This window comes from Bos indicus, chromosome 7 (genome assembly GCF_029378745.1).
Source record: "Bos indicus isolate NIAB-ARS_2022 breed Sahiwal x Tharparkar chromosome 7, NIAB-ARS_B.indTharparkar_mat_pri_1.0, whole genome shotgun sequence".
Lineage (NCBI taxonomy): Eukaryota > Metazoa > Chordata > Mammalia > Artiodactyla > Bovidae > Bos > Bos indicus.
Window position 1 is genome coordinate 109,395,118 of NC_091766.1, and position 24,772 is coordinate 109,419,889.

At 40.0% G+C, this 24,772-nt stretch overlaps 1 protein-coding gene across 14 annotated transcripts in view; it reads right to left on the reverse strand.

The window, feature by feature from the left end:
* The window catches only part of TMEM232 (transmembrane protein 232), a 263,478-nt gene that overhangs the window by 126,768 nt on the left and 111,938 nt on the right, over window positions 1–24,772 (reverse strand). For all 14 annotated transcript variants that reach the window (XM_019965506.2, XM_070794118.1, XM_070794124.1 and 11 more), the window contains one exon: window positions 11,831–12,009. In XM_019965506.2, the coding sequence (XP_019821065.2) occupies window positions 11,831–12,009 (179 nt within the window). The remainder of the gene's footprint in view (window positions 1–11,830; window positions 12,010–24,772) is intronic.

A 24,772-nucleotide genomic window follows, 5' to 3' on the forward strand; every position in this document is an offset into this window, starting at 1 on the left:
GAAAGGTGCATAAAAGAATGAAATTTGAACATTTTCTTATACCTTATTCAAAATAAACTCAAAATGAACTCTAGACCTAAAATGTAAGTCTAGAAACCATAAATCTCCTAGAAAAAATATAAGCAATACACTCTTTGATGTAAGTCTTGGCAATGTTGCTTTGGATCTGTCTCTTCAAGCAAGAGAAACAAAAGTGAAATAAACAAATTGACCAAATTACACTTACATGCTTTTGCAGAGTGAAGAAAGACAACGACAAAACAAAAAGACAACCTACTGAATGGGAGAGGATATTGGCAAATGACGTGTCTGATAGGGGTTAATATCCAAAATACACAGAGTTCACACCAGTCAGCATCAAGAGAAGAAGTCAGTTAAAAAATGGGCATCAGATCTCACTACACACACACACACACACACACACACGGCCAGCAGGCACACGAGGAGATGCTCAGCATCACTAATCATTAGGGAAACGCAAACCAAAACCATGGTGAGATATACCTCACACGGGTCAGAGCGGCTGTCTTCAAAGAGGCAAGACATTATGAACACCGGTAAAGCTGTGGAAAAAAGGGAACCCCAGTATACTGTTGGTGGGAATGCAAATTGATGGTCACTATGGAAAACAGTATGAAGGTTCCTCAAAATATTAACACAACCACGACCTATAGTCAGGCAATTCCACTTGAGTATACATCCCAAGAAAACAAAAGCACTAATTCAAAAAGATACAGGTATTCTAATGTTCATGGCAACATTATTTACAGTAGCTGAGAACTGGGAGCACCCTAAGTGTCCATCAACAGATGAATGCATAAAGATTATATATATATATATATTATATTTTTCAGAGTGAAGAAAGACAACAGCAAAGCAAAGTGACAGCCTACTGAATGGGAGAAGACATCGGCAAATGATGTGTCTGATAGGAGTTAATATCCAAAATACACAAAGAGTTCACACAACTCAGTATCAAGAAAACAACTCAATTTAAAAATAAATATATATATATTATATGTAATACATACATATATGTATTAGTTATAGAAAAGAATGAAATTTTGCCATTTGCTACAACACAGATGGACGTGAAGGGTATTATGCTTAGTGAAGTAAGTCAGAGAAAAACAAATACTGTATATTTTCACTTGCATATGAAATCTAAAAATTAAAACAAATAAATATAAGAAATTCATCCTTATAAGAAATATAAGAAACAAATAAGCATATAAGAAAACAAACGGACCTATAGAGAATAAACGAGTGACTACGAGTCAGCAGGAGAGTGGGGCAGGGGCAAGAGAGGGAGGCCAAATCAGAGGCACAAACTACCAGGTATGAAATAAGATACAAGGAAAACCTTCACAGCACGAAGAATACGACCAGTATTTCAAAGTAACTTTAATGGGATATAATTTATAAAAATATCGATCACTGTGCTTCATACCTGAAGTTAATATAGCACCATAAATCAAATCAACTTCAATAAAAAAGAATGGAATTGAAAAGGGGGGTGGAAAGGAGAGCCAGGAAGAGGAAGTAAAAATAGAATAGTAAATAATAAGATGTAGCAATAAACACAACTACATTCTAATGGCATTAAGTGCAAATAGAATAAGGATTCAAATGCAAGGTCAATAATTTTCAGGTTAAAAAAAAATACTGCTTCTCTAAAGATACATACATATAAGATTCAGAGAGCTTGAAATTTAAAAAAGGAAACAGATACTCCATGCAAATACTAGCCAAAAGGACCCTAATAAAAGAAAGGTATATTCATAATAGAAAAGATACAGTTTTTATAAAGAAGACCATTTCATCATAATGAGACTATTGTCCCTGAGTACATAATTAAACTAGAAATCAAAAATCATAAATATAACAACAAATCTCTGCAAACATAGCCATTAAAAAATCTTCAATAATCAATGGTTCAAAATAGAAGTAATAAGTATCAGTATCAAAAGAATCAAAACTTGTTTTTCATAAACTCTTGGCATGATAGACTAAAAAGAGAACAAAAGAGACATCATCATGACGGGTTCTAAATATGTTAAATATCACAGAAGGATATCGTGAACAATATTATAAAGTATCTTTAAAATGGAGACGGCATAGATAAATTCTTAGGGAGGAAAAAACCAACCAAAACTGAAGCAAAGAAAAATAAAGTCTAGGAAGACATACACCTGAAAATTTATTCTACAAATTAAAACCTTTTCTATAAGTATCCATGATCAAATGTCCTCACTTGGAAATTCTACAAAATTACTAAGGAATAAATCATGACAATAAGACAAAATTCTTCCAAAGAATAGAAAGAAAAAAAAAAAAAGGATAACAAATTCCAAATACATTGTATTAGTTCAGCATAACTTTACTTATAAGAAAACATTATAAGAGAAACATTATGGGTGCAATATATTAAGCAAAATAATATCAAAACAAATACAGCCATATTAAAAACATTACTACAGCATCAACAAGTGTTTTTCTTACAGGAATGCAGTGACTATTCAACATAAGAAAATCAAACAATATAATCTGCACCAGTATCCACAGTCAAGTTACTTTACCTTTTGGGAAGCTTAAATGTCCTTACTTAATATAATACTTTCTTCATCAGTAAAATCAAGATTCAGCTCAGTTCAGTCGCTTAGATGTGTCCAATTCTTTGCAACCCCATGGACTGCAGCATGCCAGGCTTCCTGTCCTTCACTGTCTCCCGGAGTTTGCTCAAACTCATGTCCATTGAGTCAATGATGCCACCCAGCCATCTCATCCTCTGTCATCCCCTTCTCCTCCCACCTTCAGTCTTTCCCAGCATCAGGGTATTTTTCAGAGTCAGTTCTTCGCATCAGGTGGCCTAATATTGGAGCTTCAACTTCAGCATCAGTAATTCCAATGAATATTCAGGACTGGTTTCCTTTAGGATGGACTGGTTGGATCTCCTTGCAGTCCAAGGGACTCCAAAGAGTTTCTCCAACACCACTGTTCAAAAGCATCAACTCTTCAGTGCTCAGCTTTCTTTATGGTCTAACTCTCACATCCATACATGACTACTGGAAAAACCATAGCCTTGACTAGATGGACATTTGCTGCCAAAGTAATGTGTCTGCTTTTTAATATACTGTCTAGGTTCATCATAGTTTTTCTTCCAAGGAGCAAGCATCTTTTAATTTCATGGCTGCAGTCACCATCTGCAGTGATTTTGGAGCCCAAGAAAAAAAAAGTCAGCCACTGTTTCCACTGTTTCCCCATCTCTGCCATGAAGTGATGGGACCAAATGCCATGATGTTTATTTTTTGAATGTTGAGTTTTAAGCCAACTTTTTCACTCTCCTCTTTCACTTTCATCAGGAGGCTGTTTAGTTCTTCTTCACTTTCTACCATAAGTGTGGTGTCATCTGCATATCTGAGGTTATTGATACTTCTCCCAGCAATCTTGATTCCAGCTTGTGCCTCATCCAACCCAGCATTTCCCTTGATGTACTCTGCATCTAAGTTAAATAAGCAGGTACATCCCTGAAACTCCAGTACTTTGGCCACCTCATGTGAAGAGTTGACTCATTGGAAAAGACTCTGATGCTTGGAGGGATTGGGGGCAGGAGGAGAAGGGGACGACAGAGGATGAGATGGATGGATGGCATCACTGACTCGATGGACGTGAGTCTGGGTGAACTCCAGGAGTTGGTGATGGACAGGGAGGCCTGGCGTGCTGTGATTCATGGGGTCGCAAAAAGTCGGACACAACTGAGCGACTGAACTGAACAGCCTTGACATACTCCTTTCCCAGTTTGGAACCAGTCTGTTGTTCCATGTCCAGTTCTAACTGTTGCTTCTTCACCTGCATACAGATTTCTCAAGAGGCAGGTCAGGTGGTCTGGCATCCCCGTCTCTTGAAGAATTTTCCACAGTTTACTGTGATCCACACAGTCAAAGGCTTTGGTATTGTCAATAAAGCAGAAGTAGATGTTTTTCTGGAACTCTCTCACTTTTTTGATGATCGAACAGATGTTGGCAATTTGCTTTCTGGTTCCTCTGCCTTTTCTAAATCCAGCTTGAACATCTGGAAGTTGTCATTTCATGTACTGTTGAAGCCTGGCTTGGAGAACTTTGAGCATTACTTTGGTAGTGTGTGAGATGAGTGCAATTGTGCAGTACTTTGAACAATCTTTGGTGTTGCCTTTCTTCGGGATTGGAATGAAAACTGACCTTTTCCAGTCCTGTGGCCACTGCTGAGTTTTCCAAATTTGTTGGCATATTGAGTACAGCACTTTCACAGCATCATCTTTTAGGATTTGGAATAGCTAAACTGGAATCCCATCACCTCCACTAGCTTTGTTCGTAGTGATGCTTCCTAAAGCCCACTTGACTTCACATTCCAGGATGTCTGGCTCTAGGTCAGTGATCACACCATTGTGATTATCTGGGTCATGAAGATCTTTTTTGTATAGTTCTTCTGTGTATTCTTGCCACCTCTTCTGAATATCTTCTGCTTCTGTTAGGTCCATACCATTTCTGTCCTTTATTGTGCCATCTTTGCATGAAATGTTCCTTTGGTATCTCTAGTTTTCTTGAAGAGATCTCTAGTCTTTTCTATTCTGCTGTTTTCCTCTATTTCTTTGCATTAATCACTGAGGAAGGCTTTCTTATCTCTCCTTTCTATTCTTCAGAACTCTGCATTCAGATGGCTATATCTTTCCTTTTGTCCTTTGCCTTTCATTTCTCTTTTTTTCTAATAAACCCCTCAGGTCTCTCTTTTTTTTTTTTCTCATAAACTTTTTTCCCCCACTTCTCTTCTTTTCTCATTCTTTTTGAATTTCCTCTTTTCTCATGAAGTTCTTTTCTCATGAATTCCCCAGGTTGGTAGGTACTCAATATGCTTCCAGAGAAGAGTGGAGAAATAGCTCCAGAAAGAATGAAGAGGCTGAGTCAAAATGAAAACAACACCCAGTTGTAGATGTGACTGGTGATGGAAGTAAAGTCTGATGCTGTAAAGGGAACAATATTGCATAGGAACCTGGAATGTTACATCCATGAATCAAGGTAAATTAGAAGTGGTCAAACAGGAGATGGTGAGAGGGTAACAGGCAGGAAGGCCAGGGGTCTCCAAATGGAGGAAATAGCCTGCAAGTGTCAGACATTTTTATCTCTCTTAAGTGGCAGGAGGAAACAAACTAATGATATTTTTTTCTTCTCTATACAAATTTTAAAGGAGGTTTCAGAGGGATGGTATGGGGAGGGAGGAGGGAGGAGGGTTCAGGATGGGGAGCACATGTATACCTGTGATGGATTCATTTTGATATTTGGCAAAACTAATACAATTATGTAAAGTTTAAAAATAAAATAAAATTTAAAAAAAATAAAAAAAATAAAAGGAGGTTTCTCTTAAAATACTGTGTTGCCATAATAACACCTGTTTTCACCTGAAGTTAACTATTCTCAAACCTAAAAATAACTAATGCATTTTTCTTATGGAAATGTTTGTCTTAAGCTATGCTCATGTGCTATGCATTTACCTCAAACTCTGTCCTCAAGTCGGTTCCGCCTAATGGCTCAGAACCTACTTGACAAACCAGTATGTTATACTCAGATATTGTTTCCTTAATCTATGTAAATGAAACTGTATAGTAGTCTGTCCTTCTGCAAGATTCAAGTTAATCATTTTATGGCCTGGGATGAACCTTTTGGTGCCAAGATTATCCCAAAATGCATCTTATGGGTGAGGGGCCTGGTGCCATTCTGAGTTTTAAGACATTTCATTAACAGACTGCTAGTGAGTTATATTGGAGAAGGCAATGGCACCCCACTCCAGTACTCTTGCCTGGAAAATCCCATGGATGGAGGCTGGTAGGCTGCAGTCCATGGGGTCGCTAGCAGTCGGACATGACTGAGTGACTTCACTTTCCCTTTTCACTTTCATACATTGGAGAAGGAAATGGCAACCCACTCCAGTGTTCTTGCCTGGAGAATCCCAGGGACGGGGGAGCCTGGTGGGCTGCCATCTTTAGGGTCGCACAGAGTCGGACATGACTGAAGTGACTTAGCATAGCATAGCATAGTGAGTTATATAACATCCAGCTGAAGACTAGCAGGGGGATACTCTTTCTGCCCCCTTCTGATGCCTATGTCAGAAGCTTTCTGTATCTCCTTTATACTTTAATAAAACTTTATTACACAAAAGCTCTGAGTGATCAAGCCTTGTCTCTGGCCCTGGATTGAATTCTTCTCCTCTGGAGGCCGAGAATCCCAGTGTCTTTTCATTCAGCAACAACCTTTCAATGGCAAGAGTGAACATCGACATTTTAGCAACCAGTGAACTAAAATGGACTAGAAAGGGTGACTTTAACTCAGATGATCACTATATCTACTACTGTGGGTAAGAATCCCTTAGAAGAAATAGATAGCCATCATGGTCAACAAGAGTCTGAAATGCAGTACTTGGATGCAATCTCAAAAATGACAGAAGGATCTCTGTTTGTTTGCAAGGCAAGCCATTCAATATCACAGTAATCCAAGTCTTTGCCCCAACCAGTAACGCTGAAGAAGCTGAAGTTAAACAGTTTTATGATGACCTACAAGATCTTCTAGAATTAACACCAAAAAAGATGTCCTTTTCATTATAGGTGACTGGAATGCAAAAGTAGGAAATCAAGAGATACCTAGAGTAACAGGCAAGTTTAGCCTTGGAGTACAGAATGAAGCAGGGCAAAGGCTAGTAAAGTTTTGCCAAGAGAACACACTGGTCATAGCAAACACCCTCTTCCAACAACACAAGAGAAGACTCTAAACATGGACATCCCCAAATGGTCAACAGCAAAATCAGACTGATTATATTCTTTTCAGCCGAAGATGGAAAAGCTCTATACAGTCAGCAAATCAAGACTGGGAGCCGACTGTGGCTCAGATCATGAACTCCTTAGTGCCAAATTCAGACTTAAATTGAAGAAAGTACAGAAAACCACTAGACCTCTCAGGTATGACCTAAATCAAATCCCTTTTGATATACAGTGGAAGTGACAAGTATATTCAAGTGATTAGATCTGATAGACAGAGTGTCTGATGAACTATGGACAGAGGTTCATAACTTTGTACTACAGGTGCCTATCAAAACCATCCCCAAGAAAAGCAATACTATAACAATTTATACATCATATGAGGCTTTTTTGAGGATTAAATAATGAATGCATGTAAAGTGTTTAGCACATGGTACACAGGAAATGCCCAACAAATCTTAGTTATTACTACTAGTGCCTTTTAAGAAATAATTATGAAAGGAGACTTCCCTGGGGGTCCAATGATCAAGAATCTGTCTTGCAATGCAGGGGAAGCAGGTTCCATCTCTGGTCAGGGAACTAAGATTCCACACACTGTGGAACAACCAAGCCTCCATGTTCTGAGCCCACAAGTTCTGGAGCCCATGCAAAACAACTAGAGAGTCTGTATGCTGCAACAGCTGAACCTGCGTGCCGCAACCAGAGAGTCCGTGTGCTGCAATGAAACAGCCACTTAACGCAATTAGATCCCACACGCCACAGCTAAGAGCCAGTGCAGCCAAACAAAATAATTAAATACCAAAAAATAAGTATGAAAGAAATAACATTTTCACTGAACATTGTAGAAGACTCAAATCTCATTTATTTAGTGCTCAATTAGAAAACTCCTACTACATTAGGAAAAAAAAAAAAAACACTCCAAAACTTCAAGGCTTAACACAAACGTTTGCTTAGTTCCCCGGTGCCAAGGCCAACAAGTAGAGCTGGGCATGGCAGAATGTGTCTTCTGCTCTCATGTGTGTGTCTGTGATCCGTTGTTAGGTCAGGTTGTTGTTCAGTCGCTCAGTCGTGTCGGACTCTTTGCAACCCCATGGATGGCAGCACGTCAGGTTTCCTCTCGTTTGCTGTCTCCGGAGTTTGCTCAAATTCATGTCCATGGAGTCAGTGACGCCATTCAACCATCTCGTCCTTGTCGTCCCCTTCTCTGTCTGCCTTCAATCTTTCCCAGCATCAGGGTCTTTTCCAGTGAGTTGGCTGTTCACATCAGGTGGCCCAAAGGATTGGAGCTTCAGCTTCAGCATCAGTCCTTCCAATGAATATTCAGGACTGATTTCCTTTAGGATTCAGTTGTTTGATCTCCTTGCAGTCCAAGGGACTCTCAAGAATCTTCTCCAACACCATAGTTTGAAAGCATCAATACCTTGGTGCTCACTCTTCTTTATGGTCCAACTCTCACATCCATACATGACTACTGGAAAAATCAGCTGGCCAGGGACCAGCTAGTTTTGAGATGGGGACATTGAAAAACTAGGATGGCTTGTCTCTCTGCCATGTTGTCTCACATCTACCTGGTTAACTCTGACTTATTTACATATCAGTTACAGGGTCCCAGAAAACAAGAAAGGGCAAGCACCAATATATAAGCATTTTTCAAATCTCTACTTATGTAACATTCAGTTCAGTTCAGTTCAGTCGCTCAGTCGTGTCCGACTCTTTGCGACCCCATGAATCACAGCACACCAGGCCTCCCTGTCCATCACCAACTCCCGGAGTTCACTCAGACTCACGTCCATCGAGTCAGTGATGCCATCCAGCCATCTCATCCTCTGTCGTCCCCTTCTCCTCCTGCCCCCAATCCCTCCCAGCATCAGAGTCTTTTCCAATGAGTCTTGTTTAAATTAGGTCACCTGGTCAAGCCAAGAATTTGAGTGTGGAAAGAAGGATATGATATAGCGACCCTTGAATAAACCGGGGACAATTCCTCTAACAGTGTTCCACAAGTTCCAAGCAAAATTACCAAACCATTAAAGTCCAGTGAGAACAACCTAGTTCCTCCTCAAACGGTTTTCTTAAGATCTCCAGTTTCATAAAATCATCCTTTAGTCCCTAAGACCTTACCTTGGTAACCCACACATGCCTTTCAAATTTAATGCCTAATATTGCCCAGTCCAAACTTTCTTCCTCAACTAGAGAAAGTAAGCCAATGACTTTCTCTTAAAAGGTCCTAATTTATATTTGGCTCATACCATTTCCTTACCTTAAAGATGTCCTTTGACCCTCCCCCTTTCGATCATTTCATGTAACTCATCATTTACGTTTCCAGCTCATATACTACTTAAACAATAATGTGTTCCTCATTAATATAAGAAAAAAGAGACCAAACATTTTTGTGAGCTTCCGTTTATGCCATGAACTTTTACGGAGCCAGTCACGCATAGAATATTCCTTTTGTACTACTCCTTATCTTTCTAAAGAATAGGTATTCTGGATGAAACATAAGATTTACTGTGTAAAGGTTATTTATTGGACATCCTTGCTCCTTCCATAGAATTTAGTATGATAAAGTTAATTTAGTAAGTACTCATATTTGCTTCATATTTTTTACTGTTCTTAGTGAGAACTTTTATATAATTTCTCACTTTACATACTCATATATCTCAATATTAAATAAGAGAATCAAACTAAATTAAGTGATATTTAACCAACTAGATATTTTCTAATTTATCATTTATATCATTACTTATATTGTTTAATAATTCAAATCTGTCTAGCTGTCTCTAGTTAACCTATATATGAAACAGGTCTATAGTAAATTATTCCTTTTGTTAGACTACCTAATACAAATTAAGCTTGTTTTATATTAAATATGTATTACACATAAATTGATATAACTGCTTTTACAAATCTTTAATTTAGATTTTTCTGTAGGGAAAGCGTGCCCTCCTCACACACTGACTATTTAAAATGAATGAAAGCATCCCTTGGAAGTCTCACTAAGCACCGAAAACTAATTAGCACATCTAGCGGTTAAGCTTTTGTTTATTCCTTTATTCTCAGAACTGACTGCTTGAGTAATAAGGTCTTCACTTGGATCTAGCATCTAAAAAATATTTGCCATGTCTGATTAAGTGACTTACGAATTTCAAATGTAATTATCCATAGAAATTTAGTAAAATTTTGAAGAAAGAAGCTATCTTACACCAAGTGATTGGCCTTGAAAACAGGCTTATAAATAGAATTCTAATTCTAGAAATGACAAATTTGAGTTAGCTCATTCATGTAGTTACAATATAATCCACTTGAGATATGAAATGGCATATGAAAATAGGTACAAAACCAGATAAGAACATAAATAATTGAAAGAATCATGGAAGCAGGAAAAAAAGAAAATAATAAGACCGAATAAGATGCATTGATCATCCTCTATTTCTCTTAGAAAATGGCTAAAAATTTGACTATTTTTTTAAGCTTCAGTAAGTATCTTATACAAAATAAAATCAATAATAAGGTTCAGAAAGCACATGGAGGATTTATTTCCTATAACCCAGTAAAGAGAATACTGGGTGATACAGTGGTCATCACTGTAATAGGTACGATGATTTTCTCTGTTTCTCTTCTCTTTTTTCTGTGTTCCTCACTCCAAAACCAAGGAAAAGCTAAAGCAAACTGCATAAAAGCAAGTCCATGAAATCCAAAACAATGTAGCTTAAAAGGGCAGCAATTTGATTGGCTTTTTCCTCGAAAAAAAAAAAAGAATATTAGAAATCTAGAGAAAAGGATGGACTACATGTTTTCATATTGTCCTCCATAAAGATCATTACTCCAAATCAGATGTATAATTCAAAAACAAAGAGTTTAAGGTTTTGTTTTCCACTAAGGATCTGGCACCCCACTCCAGTACTCTTGCCTGGAAAATCCCATGGACTGAGGAGCCTGGTAGGCTGTAGTCCATGGGGTTGCGAAGAGTCGTACACGACTGAGCAACTTCACTTTCACTTTTCACTTTCATGCGTTGGAGAGGGAAATGGCAACCCACTCCAGTGTTCTTGCCTGGAGAATCCCAGGGACAGGGGAGCCTGGTGGGCTGCCATCTATGGGGTCGCACAGAGTCAGACATGACTGAAGCGACTTAGCAGCAGCAGCAAGGATCTGAAGTGTAGATATTCTGTATTGCGATAATGGCCTACTCATACACTTGGACAATCAATTAAGCAGAGTGAATCATTATTTGCTCTTCTTGTTAACATCAACACACCCTTAATTATTAGAAAACAGGATATGAACAGTGTTAGGAATAATCATATCTGTGAAAGCTAGAAAGAACCAGAACTTTCAGGGACAGAAAAACAGTATACTTTAGGATAACAAATTAACCTGTTTCAAAATAAGACATGAAGGGGGGGGGGGGGAAATTTGATGGAGTTTTGAAATATCATAGGTATCACATGCATTAAAAAAATCACTGGAAAATCATATTCGTATTTTATGAAGAATGGATAGCTAGTTTCAAAATGATTTTACATATATATTCAAACAGAATGGAAAAACCAAGAATTTGTAAAACATATTTTTAACTTTAAAGAAAAAGACATTAGATGTAGTGAGTCCAAATTTGTGACTTATATTGTCTGACGCTGGAAAGGTAAACTTATAAATTATAAGATAACTAAATAATTTATTATCCAAATTGAGACACTTTTAAGAATGAATTAATCCACTACTAATAAGAAAGCTGGAAAATTAGGCATAGACCCAGGCTAACCTCGACAAATTAGAATGTACAGGCAGCCTAGTTAGAGTTGTGTCTTGAAGTCACAAGCCCAAAGCAGAACAATTACTCTTTCCCAAAATTAACTCCTTTCTTGAAGCTGCTTAATCAGAAGACTGCCAACTCTCTTCTTTAACTAAAATTAGGTCAGTATTAAATTTTGTAAATTGTGTTCTCAATTGTGAATCACTGATACACACTGATTATGGATATTCAGAGATAAAGGACAAATGCTTCCTGGTGATAAAATTTCCTATTGATTACCCAGCGTATTATCTTACTTGAGCAATATTTACTGCATTGCAGATTCGCCCATCTTTCTCACGATCCTTTGTTTTCTGTAACATTTGCCATATTTTGTTCCTAAGTCCATCCTGCTCTTTATCTCCCCGAAGTTCCCATGACATTTTCACCAGGTTGTACAGTAGGCTATAGCGTCCAGCCCATTTCACTTGGTCACCTGTTTAAAAAGAAACATTTTGGGGGGAAGATATTTTATTCATCTTACTAATGCATTTATTGTGAAAAAAGAAGACACTTAACTTTATTAATATTTTAAAGTTTTAAATTCTGAGCTTTGGAATTTTTTTTTTTTTACCCATGATTACTTTTACTCCTTTAATTTTTTTTATTTTTTTTTACTCCTTTAATTTTAAAACATCTCACAGATGATTTAAAAACTTCTAACCATATGAAAAGTTACTTACACCTAACTAATATTATACCTCATAAATTAAAAAGTTAAAAGATAAACTCTTAACTATGTACTGTAAACACACTTTTGGAATTCAAATAAAGAGGAATTAGTTTAAGGCAATATAAACACAGACCACCATGGTGAATTTTTTAATAAATCAGTGAAATAGGAGAAAAATCCTGCCTGTTATAAAAATGATCAAACTCCTTGAAATATGGCATCTGAATCAAGAAAAAAGCTTTAAAAGTAATGTGAAAAGCACACAAAAACTACTGATGTAATTATAAGCTGGAGATTTTTTTAAGTAATAGATACATAAATCAAATGAAATAGGGGAAGGGAGTAATTAATTCAGAAGAGGTTTTTTGAAAGTCTAATACACTTCTCCTTCTAAAAATTATATACCAATTAGCAATTTAAATAAGTTACCAAGTTCTACTTTTAAAATATGCATTTCTCTTACAGAAAAGAGGACGAAGTTTCTCTTTATCTTAATTATATCTTACCTAGATGATATATTGCTATGAAATACTACTCAAGAAAAGAGAACCTAATTTAGATTGTGATGGGATAAATAAATTTAGAGAATAATGCATGTCTCAAATGGTATATGAGCTTAAGTTAGCCAAAGAGCACCATGAGGGTATTGACTATACGTGAAGCAAGAAAGAGGAATAGGAGGAAGAAAAGGTTCAGAGAGAGAGATGGAAGGTATTCTGGTGAGAGCTAGTCTGACTCTGAAATCATCAATCTAAAGAGATAAACACACTGAAAAGTCATAATCTTCAACTTTTCCTAATTCAATCTGGATTTCATAACCAGGTTAATAAAAACTATTACTGTTATGATAAATAGAAAACCTGGGAGTAAGTATCCATATTCTAGTTACTCATTACAATCCTGCTATGAAGATTATATCATACTTAGAATAATAGAAGGGAACGTAACATATGAGCCTCAACTTGGATAAAAATCCCTGTAGCATCACACACAGGGTGTATATTGTCACCGTGGTGACTTAACTTATATGCAGAGTACATCATACGAAATACTGGCCTGGATGAATCACAAGCTGGAATCAAGACTGATGGGAGAAATATCAATAACCTCAGATATGTAGATGACACCACACTAATGGCAGAAAGTGAAAGGGAACTAAGGAGCCTCTTGATGAAAGTGAAAGAGGAGAGTGAAAAAGTTGGCTTAAAGCTCAGCATTCAGAAAACTAAGATCATGGCATCTGGTCCCATCACCTCATTGCAAACAGGTAGGGAAACAATGGAAACAGTGAGAGACTTTATTTTGGGGGGCTCCAAAATCACTGCAGATGGTGACTGTAGCCATGAAATTAAAAGATGCTTGCTCTTTGGAAGAAAAATTATGGCCAACCTAGATAGAATATTAAAAAGCAGAGACATTACTTTGCCTGGAAAAGTCCGTCTAGTCAAGGCTATGGTTTTTCCAGTGGTCATGTATGGATGTGAGAGTTGGACTATAAAGAAAGCTGAGTGCCGAAGAATTGATGCTTTTGAACTGTGGTGTTGGAGAAGACTCTTGAGAGTCCCTTGGACTGCAAGGAGATCCAACCAGTCCATTCTGAAGGAGATCAGTCCTTGGTGTTCTTTGGAAGGACTCATGCTGAAGCTGAAACTCCAATACTTTGGCCACCTCATGCAAAGAGTTGACTCATTGGAAAAGACTCTGATCCTGGGAGGGATTGGGAGCAGGAGGAGAAGGGAACGACAGAGGATGAGATGGCTGGATGGCATCATATACTTGATGGACATGAGTTTTAGCAAGCTCTGGGGGTTGGTGATAGACAGGAAGGCCTGGCATGCTGCAATTCATGGGGTCACAAAGAGTCGAACACGACTGAGTGACTGAACTGAAACACAACATCTCATTGACCAGATACAGCATTAGTCTTTTGCTCAAATGTCTACCATTTACTCTGACCTCATTTATCTTTTGTTATTTTACCCTACCCATTTCTCAGATGAACTCTCTATGGTAGCTCCATTTAAGATCCTCTCTATCCTCCTCTCTTCTCACAGCTCCCTCTCCACTTGGGGTCAGTTGACCTGTTACTAGGGGACCTAACTGGGCCTGGTTCCTGTGGGTCCCTGCACGGGTGGGAGCATCTCCAGGATCGTGTGGCATGGGCTGGAGCTGGTCATGGGACCATGGCTGGGTCCACAGGTCTCAGGCCTGTTATCGAGTACGAATGGATTGAGCTCCTCTATGTCTGTGTGTGTGCTCCTGCGAGGTCCCTGGGTGGGTTCCTGGGTGCACAGAACTGCTTCTGGAAGAGTGAGGCTAGAACCAGGTCTCAGAGATGCTTCAGGATTCACCGTCAGGCCTCAGGCAGTGGGCCCAGGACTCAGGGCACAGCAAGCATGGGTCCTCTCAAGTCCTCTGGTGGGTGGGGCTAGTGGCGAGACTGCAGACAAGCAGGGGAGGAGCTGAGTTCACAGGAAGACGGTGGAGCTTCTAGGTCCACAGTTAGACCACTTGACAGGCTGGCCACCGAAGTCCAGCCCGCCTTCTTGAAGAGGCTCTCCCGAGTCTTGGGTTGCATTTGTGTTTTACAACCTATTACTTGGGTCCCCAGGTCCTCCCAAAGGTGCTTTTGTTTACGGCTGTTTGCCAAGTTATTTTTTTCCGTGAGAGGATGAAGGCCAAGGAACTCCTGTTCCACCATCTTACAGACATGACTTCCCATATATAATTTCAACTATTGCAGTATACTGATTTTAATTGGCAAAATTCTTATGAGGGGAAAACTGTATTTTCAGAAGAATCTGCTGCTTAACTTAGCCTCTTGATTGCAACTTACACTTTCTCTTCTCAAATATCAATTTTAGATAGAAGCCTTCCTCCTCTCATTTCTAAACTCATTTCTTTTCTGTGTTCTCTTACCTTCTACAGCACCTTCCTTTCCTGTGAATGGAATAGAAGGTGAGATTGTAAAGAAAAGGACTTTTCTGAATTGAAGAGACCACGCTTCATGGAGTAAGATTATTCCAGTCTTCACCTCTCTCATCAGCTCTCATCAGCAGTGTGAAGCTGTTGTTCTCCAGTCATTAAGTCATTTCTGATTCTTTGCAACCCCATGGACTGCAGCATGCCCAGGCTTCCCTGTCCTTCACTGTCTCCCCGTGTGTGCAAACTCATGTCCAGTGAGTTGATGGTGCCATCCAACCATCCAATATTTTTCACTCTCCACTTTCACTTTCATCAGGAGGCTCCTTAGTTCCTCTTCACTTTCTATCATAAGGGCGGTGTCATCAGTACATCTGAGGTTATTGATATTTCTCCTGGCAATCTTGACTCCAGCTTGTGCTTCCTCCAGCCCAGCATTTCGCATGATATACTCTGCATATAAGTTAAATGAGCAGGGTGAAAATATTCAGCAGTGATGTACTCCTTTCCCAATTTGGAAACAGTCTGTTGTTCCAAGTCCAGTTCTAACTGTTGCTTCCTGACCTGCATATAGTTTTCTCAGGAGGCAGGTCAGGTGGTCTGGTATTCCCATCTCTTGAAGAATTTTCCACAGTTTGTTGTGATCCACACAGTCAAATGGTTTGGTGTAGTCAATAAAGCAGAAGTAGGTGTTTTTCTGGAACTCTCTTGCTCTTTTGATGGATGTTGGCAATTTGCTCTCTGGCTCCTCTGCCTTTTCTAAATCCAGCTTAAACATCTGGAAGTTCATGGTTCACATACTGTTGAAGCCTAGCATGGTGAATCTTGAGCATTACTTTGTTAGCATGTGAGATGGGTATAAATGTGTGGTAGTTTGAACATTCTTTAATGTTGCCTTGCTTTGGGACTGGAATGAAAACTGACCTTTTCCAATTCTGTGGCCACTGCTAAGTTTTCCAAGTTTTCTGGCATATTGAGTGCAGCACTTTCACAGCATCATCTTTTAGGATTCGAAATAGCTCAGCTGGATTCCATCACCTCCACTAGCTTTATTCATAGTGATGCTTCCTAAGGCCCACTTGACTTCACATTCCAGGATGTCTGGCTCTAGGTCAGTGATCACACTGAGAGAGTCATTTCCTAGGCAGGTTGATAGGGAGTCTAGGGGTCCCCAAGGAGATAGGGGTCTGGAATTCTCAAGGAGGAAGAAAGGACAAACTTTTTTTCTTTCTCCACATTCCTTAGGATTATATAACAATAATGTATCCTGCCTAAGGACAGTCTTTGGATTCAACCTTCTGTTATCTTAAAATGTTAATTATGGGAGTAGACCTGGTCTTTACAAGGATGTATCTTGCCTGAGGACAGTGTTATCTTAAAATGTAAATTATGGGAGTAGGTCTGATGAGGTCTTTACAACCTCCAGATATTCTTTGGATTATATAACTTCATTGTTAACACTAGCAAGCGGGTACTCTTCCTGCCCCCTTCTGATGCCTATGTCAGAAGCTTTCTCTATCTCCTTTACACTTTAATAAAACTTTATTACACAAAAGCTCTGAGCGATCAAGCCTCGTCTCTGGCCCCAGATTGAATTCTTCTCCGGGGGCCAAGAATCCTGGTGTCTTCGCGTGATTCAACAACAACCTTTCAACACCATCGTGATTATCTGGGTCATGAAGATCTTTTTTGTATAGTTCTTCTGTGTATTCTTGCCACTTCTTCTCAATATCTTCTGCTTCTGTCCTTTATTTATTATACCAAAGAAATTCTCACACTGTTAAGAAATGTTATGTCTATTCAAGCAATAAACTGGGAAACCAATATGGGAGTTTAATGAGGTCATCTAGGGCTTTGCTGTCATGAGCAGTAGGAGACTGCAGAGTAAAGGGCAAAGCTAAGACATCGTGGAATAGGTCTCATTAGACTTCTATGCTATGGAGGAGAAGGACATGTACATGTTCAGACTCAGGAAACAAACGACAACGAAACCGGTTGCAGAAATTAGATTATAAAGAAAAGCCAGTTTGGAGAGAAAGGAGATAAATTAATGTGGCATGATGATGGGTGAGGGGAATCCGATATTCAGGGTTCTGTAGCTTTGTGCAAAAACAGAGCTATAATTCAAGTAAAAGAACAGAATTGAAATTATGGATTTGTGAGTCATTAGCATAAAAATAAGGCCTGAACTCAATATAAGTAGAGAAACAATTATGAGCTTTTAATGAATAATTCTGGAAGTGTAAACCTCAGAAATAAAAAAAGCAGTTTTTTAGCAAGATGATAAAGTATGCTGTAGATTTTAACCCATTTATAAATTTATTTCTAAACTCCTAGATTCTTTACATTAAGTACCGTGATCAACAGAAACATATGCAGATTACCTTCCTTCACACACTTTAAATTATTGTTTTTTGAGAAACAATGTTTTAGAACCTTAAAATCTCTGAACTGAATATGATATGTCTCCACAGTGACAAACCATAAAATACATTCTGATAACTGTTCTCAAAACTCAGTTTTCAAATGCCAATGATGACTTTAAAAGTAAGCTGTTCACCTGTTGATTTAAGCAACAGTGAAGTGTTGCTTATAGATATTTGTAGGGAGAATCTGTGACATCCAACTGACTGACAGTTAATGAAGAAGAAAGTTCTTATCAAGACAGATAGGATGTGCTACAACTGTTTTGAAAAACAAAATGCACTCTCACATGGACGTTCAGACACTGGCTGAGAAGCATGCCTGCTCTGAAACTTCTCATCCAAGAACAAGACCGCAACACAGGGCATTTTTCTGTTCTGCTTTGAGTGGCCTGTGGCAGCTGTCAAAGATGCTGCCACAAACGCACTGAGAGAAAGTGCGTCTCTGTCTGCAGCTAAGCAGACAGTGTGCTAGGAAATCAAACTGAAGCAAAACAAAATTCTTAACAAACCTTGAAAAATTGAGAGATTATACCATTTGAAAACCAATATTTTATGAACCTTTCTTTGTAGCAATGCTCTTTTTCAGTGTTTGGACTCTTTGGAAGCCTTTAACTGCAGTCTAGGTATTTATATGTCACATATTCAGTGAATGTGAAATATGAATATTTCTACTCATATGAATGATTATAAAAGAATACAGCCTTTGAAATTTTGACAAATATAACTTGGCATCACAGAATCAAATGTATCACTGTAGGGTAAATCGAATGCAAGATCTAGTTTAAAACATTATCTTTATAAAATTCCATGTAGCATGGAAGGAACTAGATCAATGCCAAGAAACAATGGAAGAACCAGTGAGTAAGCCAGCCACTTGTTTAATATGTATTTACTGAGTCAGTGCTATGTGTTAACACTGCTCTCTGTACCAAAGATAAAGACAGCGCTACTGCTCTAGGGACACTTAATTCTAGTGGAGAAAGACAGATACTAAGAAAATAAACAGAACAATATTATTGTAAAAATAATAGATGCTAATGAGACCAACAATGACTAGGAAAAGAGAACTACTGCTGTCAGAGGGAGAGAAAGACCTCCATGAGGACACAATATTCAAGCTAAAATGTGATGGAATAAAGAAAGAAGAGCTATCCATCCAAGCAGCTGGCGGAAAGTGTTCCCAGCAGAAGAGATGGAAAGTGCAAAAGCTACAGACCTGGAGTAGCTTGAAAGTTTAGAGAAACAGAAGAAAGGCCAGAATGGAGGAGGACGAGATACCAGAGGTTCCATCAGACAAGACAGGTCGGGGAGGCACACCCTTAGCAGAGGCACACTCTCAATGATCATGGACAATTTGAAAGCCACAGAAAGGAGCTTGCATTTAATTCTTAGTATTAAAAAAAGCTAATAAAGAATTTAAGGGCAAAAAGGGAACTGACCCACTTTATGTTTTAAAAAATCTTTTTGGCTTCTTGGTGAAAAGAAGGAATGTAAGGAAGGCAGGAAGATTTTTACCTTTTTGCAGTTAATCTATGGGCTTCCCTCATGGCTCAGTAGTAAAGAATCTGCCTGCAATGCAAGAGACCAGGGTTCAGTCCCTGGGTAGGGATGATCCTCTGGAGAAGGAAATAGCAACCCACTCCGGTATTATTGCCTGGCAAACCCCATGGAGAGACGAGCCTGGCACGCTATAGTCCATGGGGTCACAAGGGGGTCGGACATGACTCAGAGACTAACCACACAGCTAGCCTATGAGCGAAGTGACAAGTCCGCAGACTTGGGCTTCGTAAAGTGCTCAGTGACCTCTCCCCGTGGCTTCTGAGAGGCCACCTCTGATACCTTGGAATGTCCTGTCAGATAAGAATGTTTCAACTTGGCCTTTGGAAGGGCCAGAGCCTGGGGATGGCCACATGTATGTAACTAAATTTCAATAAAAACTGTGGATACCAAAGCTTGGTGACCTTCCACGCGTGACAATACTCTGTGCGAATTGCCATACACGTTTCTAGGAGGAGGAAATGCCATCCATACAGCTCCCCTGGGAAAGGGCCATGGCCAGCTCTGCGCCTGGAACTCTCCTGAGCTCTGCCCTGTGCATCACTTCCCTAGCTGATTTTAACCCTTTCACTATTTTAAACCATAACATGAGTAAAATGGATGTGCTGAGTTCTGTGAGTTCTTCCACAAATCTTGAAACCTGAGGGTTGTCTTGGGGACCTCCAAACTCGCAGGTAGTTTCAGAAGTGAGGGTAGTCTTGGCAACTCCTATACTTCAAAGGAGTTAAAAATAGAGATAGAGATGAGGAGAAAATTTGAGATATATTTTGGACGTGTGGTAGAATAAATAAAATTCTAAGCTAACTCTTTCTTTTCAGGGTGCTACACTGTAATGATAATGATGTGTTTATCACTTTAAACACACACACACACACATTAAATATGCTTCTGTGTGTGATCATAAGTGATGACAGAGACGAGATGCTGGAGCAGAAGGACGTGAACTCGTCTCTTCTTACTAAAACACCAGAATGACAACTAAATGCTGAGCATCCATCAACAGCAACAACAAAAGCTGGAATAGCTGGAACCTACCAAAAGAGATATCCTATATCCAAAGACAAAGAAACCATGAGATGGTTTCATTGAACAACTGCAATAAAACCAAATCCCATACATACCAGGTGGACAACCCACAAACTGGAAAATATTTATACCAGAAAAGTTCTCCCACAGAAGTTAAAGTTCTGAGCCCCTGGGGATCTGGCATGGGAGGAGAAGGAGCTTCTAGAAAATCTGGCTTTGAAGGCCAGCAGGGTTTAACCACAGGAATTCCACAGGATTGGAGGAAACAGAAACTCCACACTTGGAGGGCACACAAAGGTCTCATAAGCATCTAGATGCAGGGAAAAAAGCAGTGACCTCCTAATAGTCTGGGATAGACCTAGCAGCTAACAATGGAGGGTTTCCTGAGGCGGCAGGGGGCATCTGTGGCTCACTGTGAGGACAAGGACACTGGTAGCAGTAGTCCTGGGGAGCACACACGGTACTCAGTCCTCCTAGAGGCCACATTGTCTCATCAAGACCTGGCCCCACCCAATAGCTGTAGGCTCCAGTGCTGGGATACCTCCAGCCAAACAGCTGACAGGACAGGAGCACAGCCCTACTCATCAGCAGACAGGCTGGGCAAAGTCTTCCCAAGCACACAGCTGCCCAGTAAACACAACGTTTGACATGGGCCTGCCCATCAGAGGGACAAGGACCAACTCCACTCACCAGCGGGCAGGAACCAGTCCCTCTTAGTGGGCACAAGCCTCTCAGACAGCTTCATCCACCAGGGAGTAGACAGCAAAAGCAAGAAAAACCACAATCCTACAGTCTGCAGAATGGAAATCACAACCAAAGAAAATCAGACAAAAAGAGACAGCAAAAAATATGTCCCAGATGAAGGAACGAGTAATGCCAGTAGAACAACTAAGTGAGGTACACAATCTACCTGAAAAAGAATTCAGAGTAGTGATAGTGAAGATGATCCAGGATCTTGGGGAAAAAACAGTGGCAAGGATCAAAAACATGCAAGAAATGTATAATAAAGATCTAGAGGAGCTAAAGAGCAAACAAACAGAGACGAACAATACAATAACTGAAATGAAAAATACACTAGAAGGAATCAATAGCAGAATAATTGAGACAGAAAAGTGGATATGTGAGCTGAAGACAGAATGGTGGAAACCACTGTTGCAGAACAGAAGGAAAAAAAGTCAAAGATATGAGGATAGCCTAAGAGACCACTGGGACATTAAATGAACCAACATTTGCATAATAAGGGTCCCAGAAGGCCCACTAAGCATGGGCGGCTGTGACCCGCACACTAAGCGTGGCCAAGAGGAGCTACCCCACGTCCGAGGTCAGGGGCAGAAGCCGGGAGGACCCCATGCCCGAAGGGCGGTGGCCAAGAGGAGTTACCCCATGTCCGAGGTCAGGGGCAGCGGCTGAGAGTGCCAGGCTGCGATGGCGCAGAAATGGCCAAGAGGAGCTACCCAAGTCTGAGATCAGGGGCGGCGGCCAGGAAGAGCTACCCCATGCCCCCACGCCCGAGACCAGGGGCGGCGGCCGGGAGGAGCTACCCCCCATCCAGGGAGCAATGGCTGCATGGGTGCAGGAGGGCCTAGAGGAGCTATCCCACTTTGAAGGTCAGGAAGGGCGGTGGTGAGGAGATACCCCTCGTCCAAGGTAAGGAGCAGTGGCTGTGCTTTGCTGGAGCAGCCGTAAAAAGAAACCCCATGCCCAAGGTAAGAGAAACCCAAATAAGACGGTAGCTGTTGCAAGAAGGCATCAGAGGGCAGACACACTGAAACCATACTCACAGAAAACTAGTCCATCTAATCACACTAGGACCACAGCCTTGTCTAACAATGAAACTAAGCCATGCCCATGGGGCAATCCAAGACGGGTGGGTCATGGTGGAGAGATCTGACAGAATGTGGTCCACTGGAGAAGGGAATGGCAAACCACTTCAGTATTCTTGCCTTAAGAACCCCATGAACAGTATGAAAAGGCAAAATGATAGGATACTGAAAGAGAAACTCCCCAGGTCAGTAGGTGCCCAATATGCTACTGGAGATCAGTAGAGAAATAACTCCAGAAAGAATGAAGAGATGGAGCCAAAGCAAAAACAATACCCAGCTGTGGATGTGACTGGTGATAGAAGCAAGGTCCGATGTTGTAAAGAGCAATATTGCATAGGAACCTGGAATGTCAGGTCCATGAATCCAGGCAAATTGGAAGTGGTCAAACAGGAGATGGCAAGAGTGAATGTCGACATTCTAGGAATCAGTGAACTAAAATGGACTGGAATGGGTGAATTTAACTCAGATGACCATTATATCTACTACTGCGGGCAGGAATCCCTCAGAAGAAATGGAGTAGCCATCATGGAGTCAGAAATGCAGTGCTTGGATGCAATCTCAAAAACGACAGAATGATCTCTGTTCGTTTCCAAGGCAAACCATTCCATATCACAGTAATCCAAGTCTATGCTCCAACCAGTACTGCTGAAGAAGCTGAAGTTGACTGGTTCTATGAAGATCTACAAGACCTTTTACAATTAACATAAAAAAGATGTCATTTTTATTATAGGGGACTGGAATGCAAAAGTAGGAAGTCAAGAAACACCTGGACTAACAGGCAAATTTGGCCTTGGAATACGGAATGAAGCAGGGCAAAGACTAATAGAGTTTTGCCAAGAAAATGCACTGGTCATAGCAAACACCCTCTTCCAACAACACAAGAGAAGACTCTACACATGGACATCACCAGATGGTCAACACCAAAATCAGACTGATTATATTCTTTGCAGCCAAAGATAGAGAAGCTCTATACAGTCAACAAAAACAAGACCAGGAGCTGACTGTGGCCAGATCATGAACTCCTTATTACCAAATTCAGACTGAAATTGAAGAAAGTAGGGAAAACCACTAGACCATTCAGGTATGACCTAAATCAAATCCCTTATGATTATACAGTGGAAGTGAGAAATAGATTTAAGGTCCTAGATCTAATAGATAGAGTTCCTGATGAACTGTGGACTGAGGTTCATGACACTGTACAGGAGACAGGGATCAAGACCATCCCCATGGAAAAGAAATGCAAAAAAGCAAAATGGCTGTCTGGGGAGGCCTTACAAATAGCTGTGAAAAGAAGAGAAGAGAAAAGCAAAGGAGAAAAGGAAAGATATAACCATCTGAATGCAGAGTTCCAAAGAATAGCAAGGAGACATAAGAAAGCCTTCCTCAGCAATCAATGCAAAGAAATAGAGGAAAACAACAGAATGGGAAAGACTAGAGATCTCTTCAAGAAAATTAGAGATACCAAGGGAACATTTCATACAATGATGGGCTCGATAAAGGACAGAAATGGTATGGATCTAACAGAAGCAGAAGATATTAAGAAGAGATGGCAAGAATACACAGAAGAACTGTACAAAAAAGATTTTCATGACCCAGGTAATCACGATGGTGTGATCACTGACCTAGAGCCAGACATCCTGGAATGTGAAGTCAAGTGGGCCTTAGAAAGCATCACTATGAACAAAGCTAGTGGAGGTGATGGAATTCCAATTGAGCTATTCCAAATCCTGAAAGATGATGCTGTGAAAGTGCTGCACTCAATATGCCAGCAAATTTGGAAAACTCAGCAGCGGCCACAGGACTGGAAAAGGTCAGATTTCATTCCAGTCCCAAAGAAAGGCAATGCCAAAGAATGCTCAAACTACCTCACAATTGCACTCATCTCAAATGCTAGTAAAGTAATGCTCAAAATTCTCCAAACCAGGCTTCAGCAATATGTGAACCGTGAACTTCCTGATGTTCAAGCTGGTTTTAGAAAAGGCAGAGGAACCAGAGATCAAATTGCCAACATCCACTGGATCGTGGAAAAAGCAAGAGAGTTCCAGAAAAACATCTATTTCTGCTTTATTGACTATGCCAAAGCCTTTGACTATATGGATCACAATAAACTGTGGAGAATTCTTCAAGAGATGGGAATACCAGACCACCTGACCTGCCTCTTGAGAAACCTGTATGCAGGTCAGGAAGCCACAGCTAGAACCGGACATGGAACAACAGACTGGTTCAAAATAGGAAAAGGAGTATGTTAAGGCTGTATATTGTCATCCTGCTTGTTTAGCTTATATGCAGAGTACATCATGAGAAACGCTGGGCTGGAAGAAACACAAGCTGGAATCAAGATTGCTTGGAGAAATATCAATAACCTCAGATACGCAGATGACACCACCCTTATGGAAGAAAGTGAAGAGGAACTATTAAGTCTCTTGATGAAAGTGAAAGAGGAGAGTGAAAAAGTTGGCTTAAAGCTCAACATTCAGAAAACGAAGATCATGGCATCTGGTCCCATCACTTCATGGGAAATAGATGGGGAAACAGAGGAAACAGTGTCAGACTTTATTTTTGGTGGCTCCAAAATCACTGCAGATGGTGACTGCAGCCATGAAATTAAAAGACACTTACTCCTTGGAAGGAAAGTTATGACCAACCTAGATAGCATATTCAAAAGCAGAGACATTACTTTGCCAACAAAGGTTCGTCTAGTCAAGGCTATGGTTTTTCCTGTGGTCATGTATGGATGTGAGAGTTGGACTGTGAAGAAGGCTGAGCACCGAA